The 14,188-nt window shown below is 40.8% G+C and overlaps 1 protein-coding gene across 2 annotated transcripts in view; it reads left to right on the top strand.

The window, feature by feature from the left end:
* Positions 1–668: 668 nt before the first annotated feature.
* LOC126267885 (tenascin-like) overlaps positions 669–14,188 on the top strand; it is a 156,208-nt gene continuing 142,688 nt past the window's right edge. The window contains exon 1 of one of the 2 annotated variants that reach the window (XM_049973198.1): positions 669–846. In XM_049973198.1, the coding sequence (XP_049829155.1) occupies positions 786–846 (61 nt within the window). In that variant the 5' untranslated portion in view covers positions 669–785. The remainder of the gene's footprint in view (positions 847–14,188) is intronic. The other variant, XM_049973205.1, reaches the window with a different exon arrangement.

Raw genomic sequence — 14,188 nt, forward strand, 5'->3', positions numbered from 1 at the left:
CCTAACACACACCGTGGGGCATGATCAAATGGTTCAAATGGCTCTGAGCACTATGGGACTTAGCTTCTGAGGTCATCAGTCCCCTAGAACATAGAACTACTTAAACCTAAGTAACCTAAGGACATCACACACATCCATGCCCGAGGCAGGATTCGAACCTGCGACCGAAGCGGTCACGCGGTTCCAGACTGTAGCGCCTAGAATCGCTCGGCCACTCCGACCGGCAGCATGATGAAAACTGCTTCTAAGACTCCCCATGCTGCATCCTCCCTACCACGAAATCCTCATTCCAGTCACAAATTTAGTTTGCACTCGCGTAACCGTACTTTTGTTAATACGTTTGGGTGTGGTACAGGGCGGCAAACGTATTTTGGAACCCAGGAAACACTGTGCTCACCTTATTGCCTGTATCGGTGGTTTTCAGAATGTCAGGCGAGAAAAACGTAAATTACGTTCCTCGCGACCGATTTTTTTGGAGTCCATACTGATCTGCCTGGAGGAGGTCACTCACTTTCTCCCTGATCGTCACATTTGGCATAAGTTCAGTTGTTGGTCGAGTCCAGAAATGAATGCCCTGAGATGTGTGCGAACGTCCGGCAGACGGAATGTACTAATTCTCAGACACGGTGCACGGCGAAATATTTGATCGCCGAGACGGCCAGATGTCTGATAGGAGGGCTGCGTTGATAACGCGCCGGCCGCACCCATCTGCTGCTCCAGCCGTTGCTTAGTTCGCCGCTCGCTGCAACCGCACCGGAACGCAACGCAACCCACCACAAGGCACCATGCGCCTCCAGCTGCTCCTGGCCGTCGCCATCACCGTCGTCTGCTGTGCATTCGCCGCTAGTGAGTACTCTCCTCTGAAACTGTCTACTTTTGCAGGAGGTTTCTTTTGTTGAAAGTCACCAATCTCCATTTTGTTGTTACCACAGCAGGCGCCTACTCTGCATACACCCACATTCCAGTTACTATATCCACTGCTCGGACCATCACACACACACACACACACACACACACACACACACACACACACACGATTTTTTCTGTATTAATCTGAGGCAGTAGCATCATTGTCCCAGAAGTAAGCTTTAAATGAATCAAATCCATCAGTTCCGATCAAGGTTTCCGGAAGGCTTCCCATGATCATCACACCAATGCCGGAACTGCAGAGCGCCTTCCAAACATTCGAAAATTAAGAACTGGTTATCGGGATGTTTGACTGCCCAGTTTCACGAGCAGGGAATGAACGATGTAAAGAAAAGTATGATTTTAATTCTACAAATCACTGAAATGTAAAGGTTATTTTTATTATACTGCATCAAGCTGTCTCTGAGTGTCTATCTGATATATGAAGAGCAAAAAGAACGACTGCTTATGGATCTCTCTTGTTGGAAAATGATACTGTAAAAATATACGATCATTCTCCTAAACATCTAGTGTTTCGTTGTTGTTGTTGTCTTCAGTCCTGAGACTGGTTTGATGCAGCTCTCCATGCTACTCTATCCTGTGCAAGCTTCTTCATCTCCCAGTACTTACTGCAAACTACATCCTTATGAATCTGCTTAGTGTATTCACCTCTTGGTCTCCCTCTACGATTTTTACCGTCCACGCTGCCCTCCAATGCTAAACTGATGATCCCTTGATGCCTCAGAAAATGTTCTACCAACCGGTCCCTTCTTCTTGTCAAGTTGTGCCACAAATTCCTCTTCTCCCCAACTCTATTCAATACCTCCTCATTAATTATGTGATCTACCCACCTAATATTCAGCATTCTTCAGTAGCACCACATTTCGAAAGCTTCTATTCTCTTCTTGTCCAAACTATTTATCGTCCATGTTTCACTTCCATGCATGGCTACACTCCATACAAACATTTTCTGAAACGACTTCCTGACACTTAAATCTATACTCTATGTTAACAAATTTCTCTTCTTCAGAAACGCTCACCTTGCCATTGCCAGTCTACATTTTATATCCTCTCTACTTCGAGCATCATCAGTTATTTTGCTACCCAAATAGCAAAACTCCTTTACTACTTTAAGTGTCTCATTTCCTAATCTAATTCCTTCAGCACCACCCGACTCAATTCGACTATCTTAGATTGTCAAATAATGACCACTGCCACCTTTGGTCTGTCTAGAAGCATCGAGATGAGGAGAGTGGAGACATGGAAGGCTGTCAATGTAAGTGGTAAAGAAAGGCTAGATCTGTGTTAGTAAATTGTTTTATTCTTGCTTTACATGGTATCTTCTACGTCAGAGCGTCTATTCACGAAAACAAAAAATTAAATAGTTATTCGCCAATCAAAAAAGAATCAATGAGGGTATACAATGTGGTGAAACACATGCATCGTTCTCGTGAATGCATAATAATGATACCCTAAATATGATACATTTCCAAGACAAAAATGCAGTTCATTGAAATAAAGTATTTAACTAGACAGATATCACGTAGAAATAAAAATAGTCTCTAAAATTAATTGCTAACATTATTTTACGGCATATCTTTGCCAGATATCATGTTAAAAGGAAATACTTATACCAAGCAGTAAAAGGTAGAAAAGCGTAAAATCAACGAATGTAACCTGTTGCACTCTTTCGATATGTGACGTACATAATACTAACCAAATGTGACCTATAGCAGTCACAAATTGTCGGGGTCCTTTACGAACCAAAGATTTAACGACAAAGAAACAATTTTCATGTGGATGTAGACTTCTCATCCTCCAGATATCGTTTTTATGGACTTTTTATTATAACTGGGTAAAGTAGTTTTGGTTGTATCATGGCTCGTAGAACAATAAATTGAAATTTTAGCAATGGGGTCAGAAAACACCCCAGGTACACAACACGTGAGTAAAAATATGAATTATTCTGGAGATCATTAATCTCGTTCTTAGATTTGTATAACTACATAACAAAACTTTCTACATCAATTGCTCTTGTTTATATAACTAATTACTTACACGTGAAGTTTCTTAAAATGATTTGGGAGTATCGGTTTCTTAAACTTATATGACAGTTTCGATTTATATTGCTTGACGAAAAATAATGACGCACCCAAGACATGGTCTGATGTAATTTCGTACATGTACACACAGTCGGCGGGTAAGGTGTAGTTGGGTGTACAGGACGTGTGGACAGCGTCAGAAGTTGAGTGTTTACTGTGAAGGTCACGGAGATACGGCTTACTCGTTTGAGCGTTATAATCACCTGGCAGAGTCTGAAGGAGCAGCATTGTAGGTCTCAATTTTGACGGATGAACAAATCGTGCAGTATCCGGATTTCTAAAGAATTCTGATGTGACATTGGCCCGAGGCGGACTGCATTCAAACGTGAGGTTAGGTATGCTCGTTGTCAAATTTCCAGTCGACTACGTCTGACTATCACAAGGGAGGATTGTGCACCAAGGACATCAGAACCGCTTCACGTCTGCACTTTTCATCTGAGAACAAGTAATGGAGTCCATGCAACATTCTGTGTCATCCTACACCATTGGTCAGAGATTAGCAGCAGCTCGACCAAGGAATTACTATCCTATGCATGGGTTGGTGTGTGCTGTGACTGGGAAAGATGAACTTCTGATGAATGAAGTCCTATCGAATTGTGGTTCTCCACTACCCCAGATGACCATCATTGGCGAGTACGACACCAACCTACGGAGAGATCCTGGTCTTCCAATATTTTGGAGAGGTACAGCTATGTCAATCCCGGCGTCATGGAGTGTTACTTCAGGCCACGGCTGGTAGTGATTAACGGAACACTAAAGACTCAATAGTAATTCACGGGCATTTAAGTCCTCCTGTACTACCTCTCACGTGACAGTATCGAGGCCATTTTTCAACAGAACAATGCTCATCCACAAATGTCACATATCTCTATGAACTGACTATGTGATGTGTCGGTACTCTCGTGGTCAGTAAGAATCTCAGATTCCATGTGTAGGGCCAGCTTAGATGTCATCTTAGTACCAATGTCAGTATCCAGGGTTTCAAGAAACAGTTCCAACATCTGTGGCCCAGCTCGCGTCAGGGCAAAATACAACGGCTTCATGACACCATTCCCAACCAAATCAGGTCATACGTCCAGGCCAGGCGGCTGCAACGTCATTCTGATAAGTGGACTACTTATACTGAGGCGTTCTTTGGAAATTTCACTCGATTATGAAATCACTGAAATAGCAGCATGTACCCTCTCAACCTGTGAAGTTCCATTTAATTTCCCGTTCTGAGGGCTTCTCCATTTTTTTCAAGCAGTGTATTATCAATGATGAAATACACTGAAGAGGCAAAGAAACTGGTACATCTGTCAAAAATCATGCAGGGCTCCTGCGAGCACACAGAAGTGCTGCAACACGACGTGGAACGGACTCGAATAATGTTTGAAGTAGTGCTGGAGGGAAATGACACCATTAATCCTGCAGGGATGTCCATAAATCCGTAAGAGTATGAGGAGGTGGAGATCTCTTCTGAAGAGCATGTTGCAAGGCATCCCAGACATGCTCAATAATGTCCATGCCTGAGAAGTTTGGTGGCCAGCGAAATTGTTTAAACTCGGAACAGTATTCCTGGAGCAATTTTGTAGCAATTTTAGACGTGTGAGGTGTCCCATTGTCCTGCTTTAATTGCCCAAGTCCGTCGGAACGCACAATGGACTTGAATGAATGCAGATAATCAGACAGGGTGCTTACGTAAGTGTCACTTGTCAGCGTCGTATCTACATGTATCAGGGCTCCCATATCATTCCAACTCCATGCGCCCCACACCATTACATAACCTGCACCAGCTTGAACAGTTCCCTTCTGAGATGCAGGGTCCATGGATTCATGAGGTTGTCTCCATATCCGAACACGCCCATCCGCTCGATATAATTTGAAATTGTCCGATCACGTAACATGTTTCTAGACATCAACAGACCAATGTCAGTGTACACGGGCTCAGGCGAGTCATGAAGCTTTGTCTCTTTCACTCAGCAAGAATACACGAGTGGGCCTTCGGTTCCTAAAGGGCATATCGATGATGTTTCATTGAATGGTTCGCACGCTGACACTTCTTGATGGCCCAGCACTGAACTCTGCAGCTGTTTACGGAACGGTTGCAGTTGTCACGTTGAACGATTCTCTTCAGTCGTCGTTGGTCCCGTTCTTGCAAGATCTTTTTCTGGTCGCAGTGTTGTGGGAGATTTGTCGTTTTACCGGATCCCTGATATTAACGGTACGCTCGTGAAATAGTGGTGCGGGAAAACCCCACTTCATCGCTTCCTCGGAGATCCAGTGTCTCGTCGCTCGTGCGCCGACTATAGCTCCACGTTCAAACTCACTTAAATCTTGATAACCTGACACTGTAGCAGCAGAAACCGATCTAACAACTGCGCAAGACACCTATTGTCTTGTATAGGTGTTGCCGACCGCAGCGCCGTATTCTGTCTGTTTACATATCTCTGTATTTGAAAACGCATACCTACATCAGTTTCTTTGGCGCTTTAGTGTAACCCAGCAATACATTAACAGGAAAATCGAAATGCTTCACCTAAGCCTAAGTGATTTACTTTATGTCCAGTTGTTTCTTTCCTGATTGCTAGATACTTACTTGCACCTTTATTTTTGTAAACAGACCTGTAATTTGAGGAACAAATGAACTTAGTGGTAGCGTTCGGTAAAACGTTTACTATAGCTTACCCTGATAGCCATAGGTGTTACCAATCTATTTAGGGAGATTGCCAAGTGCTACCAACGTATTTGAAAATGTTGCCTTGAGCCAAATGCGGTTCTATTACTTGTCAGATACCCCGACGACTTTTGGTACTATTATACTATAATCGCGTAACATCGACGTAGTTAAAATTGCAAGAGAATTTAGTTGCTGATCTCTCAGTGTTCATGATGACATGCTGGATGAATCAACGGAAACAGAGTCGATTTTATGTGTGCCCAAATGCAATCAGTCAACAAATAACAAGAAGTTTTATGATTTATATTATTTAAGAGGGGACCAAATTAAGATTGGCTATTGGAACATATTTTCAGAAATAAATCGTATTTCGTAACAGCCGTTGCTGTTTCAAAATACGCCTAATGTACCTCCCATTTGAGTTATGGGAAAAGAAAAAACGCGGCACGGTCCAGCTTGCTTGAAATGAGTGGCAAATATTGAGAATAACTTGGTTTTTTGATCGCATGGCACTGTGAGAGAGTTTGTCGTGATGCAGAAACCGAGTGTATGGGTACAGTAATGAGTGTAGCCGATGAATATCCTCACGTGAGACCTTCAAAACTGATACTCAACTGGTTCAGTAATATGCACAAGTGGTAAGGGCTAGGTGATGAGATACAGATCTACTGTACTATGAAGAGGACAGTTTTCTTGCTTCCAGATAGAACGACCTTGACCATAAGCAACTAAAGAACCCAGTAAATACTGACTGGTGCGTTTTCAATTTTGGCGTTGCGCTCAACACAGGTCTTGTTCAAATTACACAGGAAAAATATTATCAGTTGTTTCCTTTCAGGCGTTAGAAAATACCCCAACTAACTTATAATGATGCTTCGTGTCTGAAAGAGACGAAGCAACATAATAAACTCAGTGTTATGATGGATGTTCAACATATTTTCCGACATTATTAATGATGTTTAACGTCATTTAGCGAAATGAAATTTGTTCAAGTGTTGATTCTTTCTGTTGTTCCTCCTCGTCAGTCTCTTTCGTTCTCTTTATTTGCATTTAAATAATGGTAGTCAAGACAGAAACTGTGTTTCTTCGTCACGCCCAACGACTTTTTTAAGGCAAAACGACATCTGGCACTCCATAGGGTCTATTATTCTCTTTAGTAACGCTATTATTCAACTACTGATTCATAAACTCTTCCACTTTCGCTTGCATTTGGTGAGGTATTCTACACTGTTTCCAAGACCAGAGATTTTTCCTCCATCAGTATTTTGTGTAGCGTAGTGGATTTCACCAGCAATGGTCCAATAGGACTGAAGAAATCTGTGAATAGTTTCTCCATAGCTAGCCTATCTTCTCCCTTCAAATGCTGTGCTTTCTAGTGTATTGCAGATGTATTGACAGTGTGTTTATGGCACAGGTTCACATTTGACTTAACAAAATCGTTCTCATCCAGCACTTCCAGACTGGCAACTAATAACCTCTTTGCTAAAACAATCTCATTGACGCCAAAATCATCCATACTATCCAGAACCATATAATCTCTATTCACTTCATGCACATACATCATGCTCCTATGTATAAAACGATGCGATTATCAAATTCGTCATTCTTTCGAAACGCTCCTATAAAAACACAAAATATTTCTCGGTAGGTCGGTACCCATTCTTACCCAAAGTAATTTCTGTGTGCATTTCAGTACTCTGTCAATGAACTGAGCCTTAATGAACCTGTACATCGAGGGTGGCCAAAATTTCCCCAGAGTCAAGTGCCAATGCACTCAGTCTTACTTCACATTTCGTCTGTACACTGAGGGTGGCCAAGATTTCAGGTCGTGGGCCATCCACAGGCCAAAGTGCCAAGGCACTAAGCCTTGCTTCACATTTCATCTGTACACTGAGGGTGGCCAAGATTTCAGCTCGTGGGCCATCCACAGGCCCGAGTGCCAAGGCACTAAGCCTTGCTTCATATTTCGTCTGTACACTGAGGGTAGCCAAGATTTCAGCTCGTGGGCCATCCCCAAGCCCGAGTGCCAAGGTACTCTGTCTTGCTTCACATTTTGTCTGTACACTGAGGGTGGCCAAGATTTCAGCTCGTGGGCCATCCACAGGCCCGAGTGCAAAGGCACTAAGTCTGGCTTCACATTACGTCTGTACACTGAGGGTGGCCAAGATTTCGGCTCGTGGGCCATCTCCAGGCCCGAGTGCCAAGGCACTCAGCCTTGTTTCACATTTTGTCTGTACACTGAGGGTGGCCAAGATTTCCCCAGAGTCAAGTGCCAAGGCACTCAGCCTTGCTTCACATTTTGTCTGTATAGTGAGGGCGGCCAAGATTTCGGCTCGCAGGCCATACCCATGGCAGAGGGCCAAGGCACTCAGCCTTGCTTCACATTTCGGCTGTACACTGAGGATGGCCAAGATTTCGGCTTGCGTGCCATCCCCAGGGCCGAGTGCCAAGGCACTCAGCCTTACTTCACATTTCCACCATCGCCACAGCACAGTGACTGAGTGCGGGGAGAGGGAAAAGGCGAAAACAGCGAATGCGCCAGATTTAAATGACTTCACAGTCGCACAGCATGAGACTTGGATTTATATTTCACATCTTTCACGCTGAAAACATTGAAACGTCCTCTTAGAAAAATTATACATAACTGTGCTTAAACTGACACACAATATTTTTAGCGCAACGCAATAAGACTTTCAATAATCGCTACAAAGAATGGCCCTGACTAACATATATATAGCAGTTCATGACATCCAGTCTTACAAATTTCAAAACTTCGCCATCTCTCTCCCCACATCCACCACTTCTGGCGGTTCACCTCCAACTGTGCAACGCTACCCGCCGCTAACAGCCAACTGCCCAACACTACAATGGCGAGTATTAAAACAATACCAACCAGCCACTGACTGCACACATCACAGCCAGTGTTTTTCATACAGAGCGCTATGTGGCGTTACCAATAAAAAAACCTAAACAGCCTACTTACATAGCCCCCATGCTCCCACAAAAAAATTTACAATTTGTTTTGTGCAGTGGCCAGTACAGATTTGAAAAAAATTTTCATAATTACAATAACAAAGAAATGAAATGCACACACTTATCGATGCAATGTTGGTCAAAAGCTAAAATTTTCTCACAGTCCGTAAAGACAGTCCTGATCGTTCATCACAGTAAAATAGCAGTGCTTTTGCTCAATATCTGAGCAGTAAAAGAAAATTCACACGGAAGTAATGAATTTCCATGCAGTCTTGAAGAAGTAGTGTTGTCCTTCCAACGGACAGACAGTGCTGACTCTTGACATGCGGACAGGTAATGGGCCACAACAAAGCAAACCCACAGCAGAGTCAGTCGAAGTTTTGAAGAATATTGGTAGGTAGGTCATCACAGAAGAGACCCACTTAGTCCCGGTAGATACTACGGTATTGGTGGGCCACCAGAGATGCAGACCCACTGTAGTCCTTGTAGAGATGGCCAGCAGCCATCAGTTGCGACTGTGCAGGTACACAATCACCATTGAAGAGTCTTGCGGAGAATACAGCAAGACCATAAACCACCACTTGTGCACTCACAATTTTTTTTTGAAATGTCCTTAGAACCAGCAATGCTGTTATCCAGTCCCTTGCTGAATTATTTACACACATCCAAACACTAACAGATCCTACTTCTCACATATTGTCCATATACTGTGACCAACAGAAACGTGTGAAGCGAAGTGTAACTTGCAAGTTACTTAATTTGATGAACTGGTGACAATTACAATTTTAGAACATAAGAATACAATAAAAAAGGTACAAAATATATCATTAAAGAACATAACAATACAGATAAATTTGTAGTAGTACAGGCTTTACAAACGATAGAAATAAACAGATATATCAGTGTTACAGGAATTATGATTTAAGTGAATATATAAAATAATGAGAATAGTTTTCGAAACAATAACTTCACGCATGAGCATTAGAACAAAACAGAATTAATAATGTGTAAACATATTTACAAAGTAAATAACATGTTATTAATGCAATTTATATTTGAGGATAACCGTTTTCCTCATCATAGTGAATGTAGCTTAGTATTAGAAGAGAAAAACTTCTATGAAACAGTACACAGAGACAGGAAGAAAATAAATACACGAGGGTACACAAACACATAGTGGGATAACACAAAAGGAAAGGACAGGGTTTTTTTTCAGGGTAACATTTGGTACTGCAGTCCTACCCAAAACTTCATTCCATAAATCGTCCCTCTTATTTCAACATTTGCTCCAGCCAACAAAAAAAATCCTATCCAAGCATGCTTTCTGTATTCTGTTCACATTCTCTTTCAAAAATAGTTTTTCTCCACTGTACTCTACTTTTTTGGCCAAACCATTTTCTTATAGCTTCTCAATGCTTTTCTTCCAATTCATCGTAGTTACTTTCTTATATAGTCCACCCCCTCTTAAGATAACTTAAACCTACTGAGCTCAGATGCTAAACTAAGGGACGACGCAATGCAGCAGCACAAAACAATTAACACAAACAGCAATGACAAAAAAATGCAATTTAGGCAAAAAAGGCAGCAATATAGGACTTAGCAAAGCAAATGCAACATTACAACTAATATGAAGCAATGAACAGCAACAAGAAAAAGAAATCAGTAGTAAAACTGGCTTAACAGAGTAATACAAAGTGAAATTCAGTAACACTATGTCTGGCAAACAGCAACAGCAAATGCAATAACTTATATCTAAACATGACAAAGCTCAAGCAGAAAAAAGACAACAATGCAGAAAAGGGAAATGTTTATTCACATCTTAATATCTATGTCATTAAAGTGGTGCACCACAAAACTAATTCTACAAAATATATTACCAAGTAGTTGAAAAGAAAATTAAGTATGCAGTAACTGTTATTAATCCCTTCTTATTGTTCTTTCCATTCCAAGTGCTCCTTTTTCGAAGAATGTGGATCATAAAATTATTATTCAATAGATCTGTTGGCAGAAAGTGTTCACATTAGCAAATGCATTTAATTTTATTTTATGAAACCAATGCTGCAACACAGCTGGAAACCAGATATCAAATGAAATAAGCAACTATGTACAAAGTAAAGCATAAAAATATCATTCAATAGTCATGTGGCATTTCATAAGTTAGTAGAAATTCTCTCAACTCTCGTAGAAAGACGCTTGTCATAATCAGGTGTGCAGCTGTAACTATCTTTCCAAGTAATGAGCGTGTTGTATTTGCGATGCTTTCTAGGAAGGAATGTCAATAGCGAGGATAATGGCCTCTTTTTTTTCTCCACCTGTGCCTCTGAAAGGCACACACTAATGGCTTTTTTTCCAGGCGACTGTTGCGCAGCTGGGTGCCCACGACGCATTACGTGAAGGTGGTCACTTATGTTTCTTACCGAAATATTTACATCAGTTTGCACTACAGTGACAGTCTCATATAAAATTTCACAGGTCGAGAATTTGCGTTACAGATGTGTAGAAACAAAATCCTTTCAATATAATAGTGTCCAAAAAAATTTCGTCGCCATGGAGATATTCACTCATTTACACACATTTCATAACTCTTTAAAAGTACTATTCTTGGTTTCCATCATCCTTTTTCACAAGCCAGAGTCCCTTCCCACTACTCATTATTCCTTGCTTTATTACACATATACATATTCGTCGACACTTCTTCAATATTTAATCATAAGAAATATGTAGCATAATCAAATTCCTCATATATGGTAGCATCATCTTATTGATCATAAACATACCTCAACAGCATAATACACATCGTCGTCGTAAAAATAACATCCGAACACGTCAGTCAAATCTCTAAAACACCGTAGCTTTCTGCAATAATGTCAAAACCTAAAAAAAAATCTCTGCTCATTTCAATAGTGTCATCTACCTCAAACGTACTTTAAAAATCATGATCCCATACGAAATAGATCATTCAAAGCTCTCATAGTATCACAATGGTTCCGAAAAAATATGAACAGCTCACAAAGTACAGACAAAATACAATTTCATAAGTGTGAAATTATCCAACTGTGTAATTGTGTAAACATGTGTCACTGACGTAGTGAAAAAAATGTTTGTTTCTCTCAGTTAAATGATCAGATAGCTGTGTAATTTATGTGTTAGAGGAATATGGAACCGATGTGTAAAGTTGTATAAGCAAATACCATATTAGCTAGGGCTCCTTGTGCTTGCCAAACACATGATACACAAAGTAAGCGTGTACCCCCCTGAGGATTAATGTAATTATACCCTCAGGTGTTACTGATTACAGCAATGGAATGAAATGTATCGCGGAAAACCTTTGTATCATTGTACTTCAAATATCTTTAAAAATAAATGTTTTAGGTACAAAATTAATCACTCAAATACCTGTACTGTAGCGCTAAACTGTGCGTCTTGTTGTAAGATAATCTCTGTTGAAGTGTCGTAGCTATCGTCCTCCGAAAGCTAAGTTCGCAGAAGTCAATGTACTTACCTCATAATAAACAAAAGTAGTTATTACGTACCTTACCGTGATCAAGAAAGTACTAAAATGTAACGTATTGTTGTGCTACGGAAAAGGCTGTCTCATTGTAGCTATACCACAAATGATACTACTAAAACATGTTTTACTTTCCAAAATAATTCGGAGAAACTGTGCAGATATAAAACAGATACACCGCAAAAGCAACATTGTAAATTGTCACTCACTAGTAGCGTCGTGACATAATTGTGTAGCTATCAACAAAACCAAATGCTAAGTCGTCTTTAATCTCACAGAAAGTACTTCAAATAAAGAATGTCTTTTCAACTAAACCAAAATGTTGCATTAAAATCTCATTAACAGTATATGTTCTAAGTATGTAAGCCTTATAGTCGTTACTTAATAGTGCAACTAACAAGCAAGAATGTACAAATAACAACACTGTGTCGTCTGTTCATTATAACAGTGCATTCGTAATTTCTGTTTAAATAAGTTCTCCTGGTTCTTGACTGGATATTTAACTTCAAACATTGTTGCATGTTAACAATTTCTTAAGCCTGACAAAGCATACTAGTAATGTAAAGTGAAAAGTTATATGGCAAAGACGAAGTTAAAAAGCAGATTATCTTTCAATAAACAGTTTTACATGTGAAATGTAGTACAATCCTTTACTCTTCCTAGTGCTCAGAGTTAACTTCAACGCAATTATCATGCGGTATACGTCGGTAAAGAATACTGGCATTTTTCTCAAGGTTAGCGTCTATGTTATTTTTCTTTGAGCCAGCTGGCGCACGCGGCTGCCTGCGGTGCGAGTCATTGTCTGTCTTGGCGTGCGTCGTTATTGGGGTTAGGAGACCTAACTTCTACAAATTCACCTTGACAAGAAGGCCCTGCCCTGTTTGAAGCTCGCCAGTTCTGATGGAATTCAGGTCTGTCGTTTTGTCGGTAGTTTACATAGTTTCTTGTTTGTCGGTCATGTGGTGGAGAATTTCTCCCTGAATCGTAACTGAGCGCTGGACCGTTGCGTCTGAAGTTATTCTGTCTCCCTTGACAATAATTGTTTTTGTTCCCATATTGTCTGTTTCTATGGTTATCTCCGTCATATTCATTACTGCGGAGAGGTGATCTTTCCCTGTAATTATTACTACTCTGCCAACGGTTGTCATACGGTTGGTGTCTGTTTTGGTCACGATTTACGTTGTACGAATAGCCTTGTCGTGTATTGTTTCTGTCATCGCGGAGTTGTGACAGGTGTGACCTGTAATTGTTGTGCTCCTGTTTTCGCGTTCCGCGATTGTCAGTGTCAATTTCTAATTCTTGTAAGAGTCCCTGAAAACCTTCAATGTCGTCTTTGCATCGTCCTGCTAAAATAATCTGTCGTAAATGTTCAGGTAATTTGAGTAAGCAAATGTGGATGAGTTCCGAGGGGCTGTATGGGTTTGAAAGATACTGATTCTTATATAACATATCTTTGAAATATTTGACAAGTCTGGAAAATTCAGATTGTTTGAAAGTTTTCATCATTATGATGCTATGTTTTACTCGGTCTTGTGTAGCTTGAGACCAATATGCTGAGAGGAAGGCATGATAAAATTCTCCTTCACTGTGACAATCGTGAATGACCGATCGCATTCTTACAGCTGGTTCACTCTCCAAGTAGCCACACATGAATTCTAATCTGTGCTCTAATGACCAGTTGGGAGGAAAACAATGAGAGAATTGATGGAGCCACGCTTGTGGATGAATGTCGTTGCCAGAATTCTTAAATGTTTTGATTTTACGTGCAGTAATGAACAGCTTATAGTCAAAATCATCGTGTCGGCGAGTAGCATATCGGTCCATGTTACGTCGTGTCGGCGGTTCCATCTCAAAATTCGGCGCACATTTCCATTTTCTTTCATGATTTCCGAAATGCCCTGTGTTATTATTTTGTGGCTTTCGGTATTTCTAAGTCCCTCTTCCCGTGTTGGAGCGCGAGTGTCCTCTGAAATACGTAATTTTTGTATTACCTGCGCCAACTGATTTTGTACTTTCCGGATTTCTCTTTTGTATTGCGTA

The sequence above is a fragment of the Schistocerca gregaria genome, chromosome 1 (genome assembly GCF_023897955.1).
Source record: "Schistocerca gregaria isolate iqSchGreg1 chromosome 1, iqSchGreg1.2, whole genome shotgun sequence".
NCBI lineage: Eukaryota > Metazoa > Arthropoda > Insecta > Orthoptera > Acrididae > Schistocerca > Schistocerca gregaria.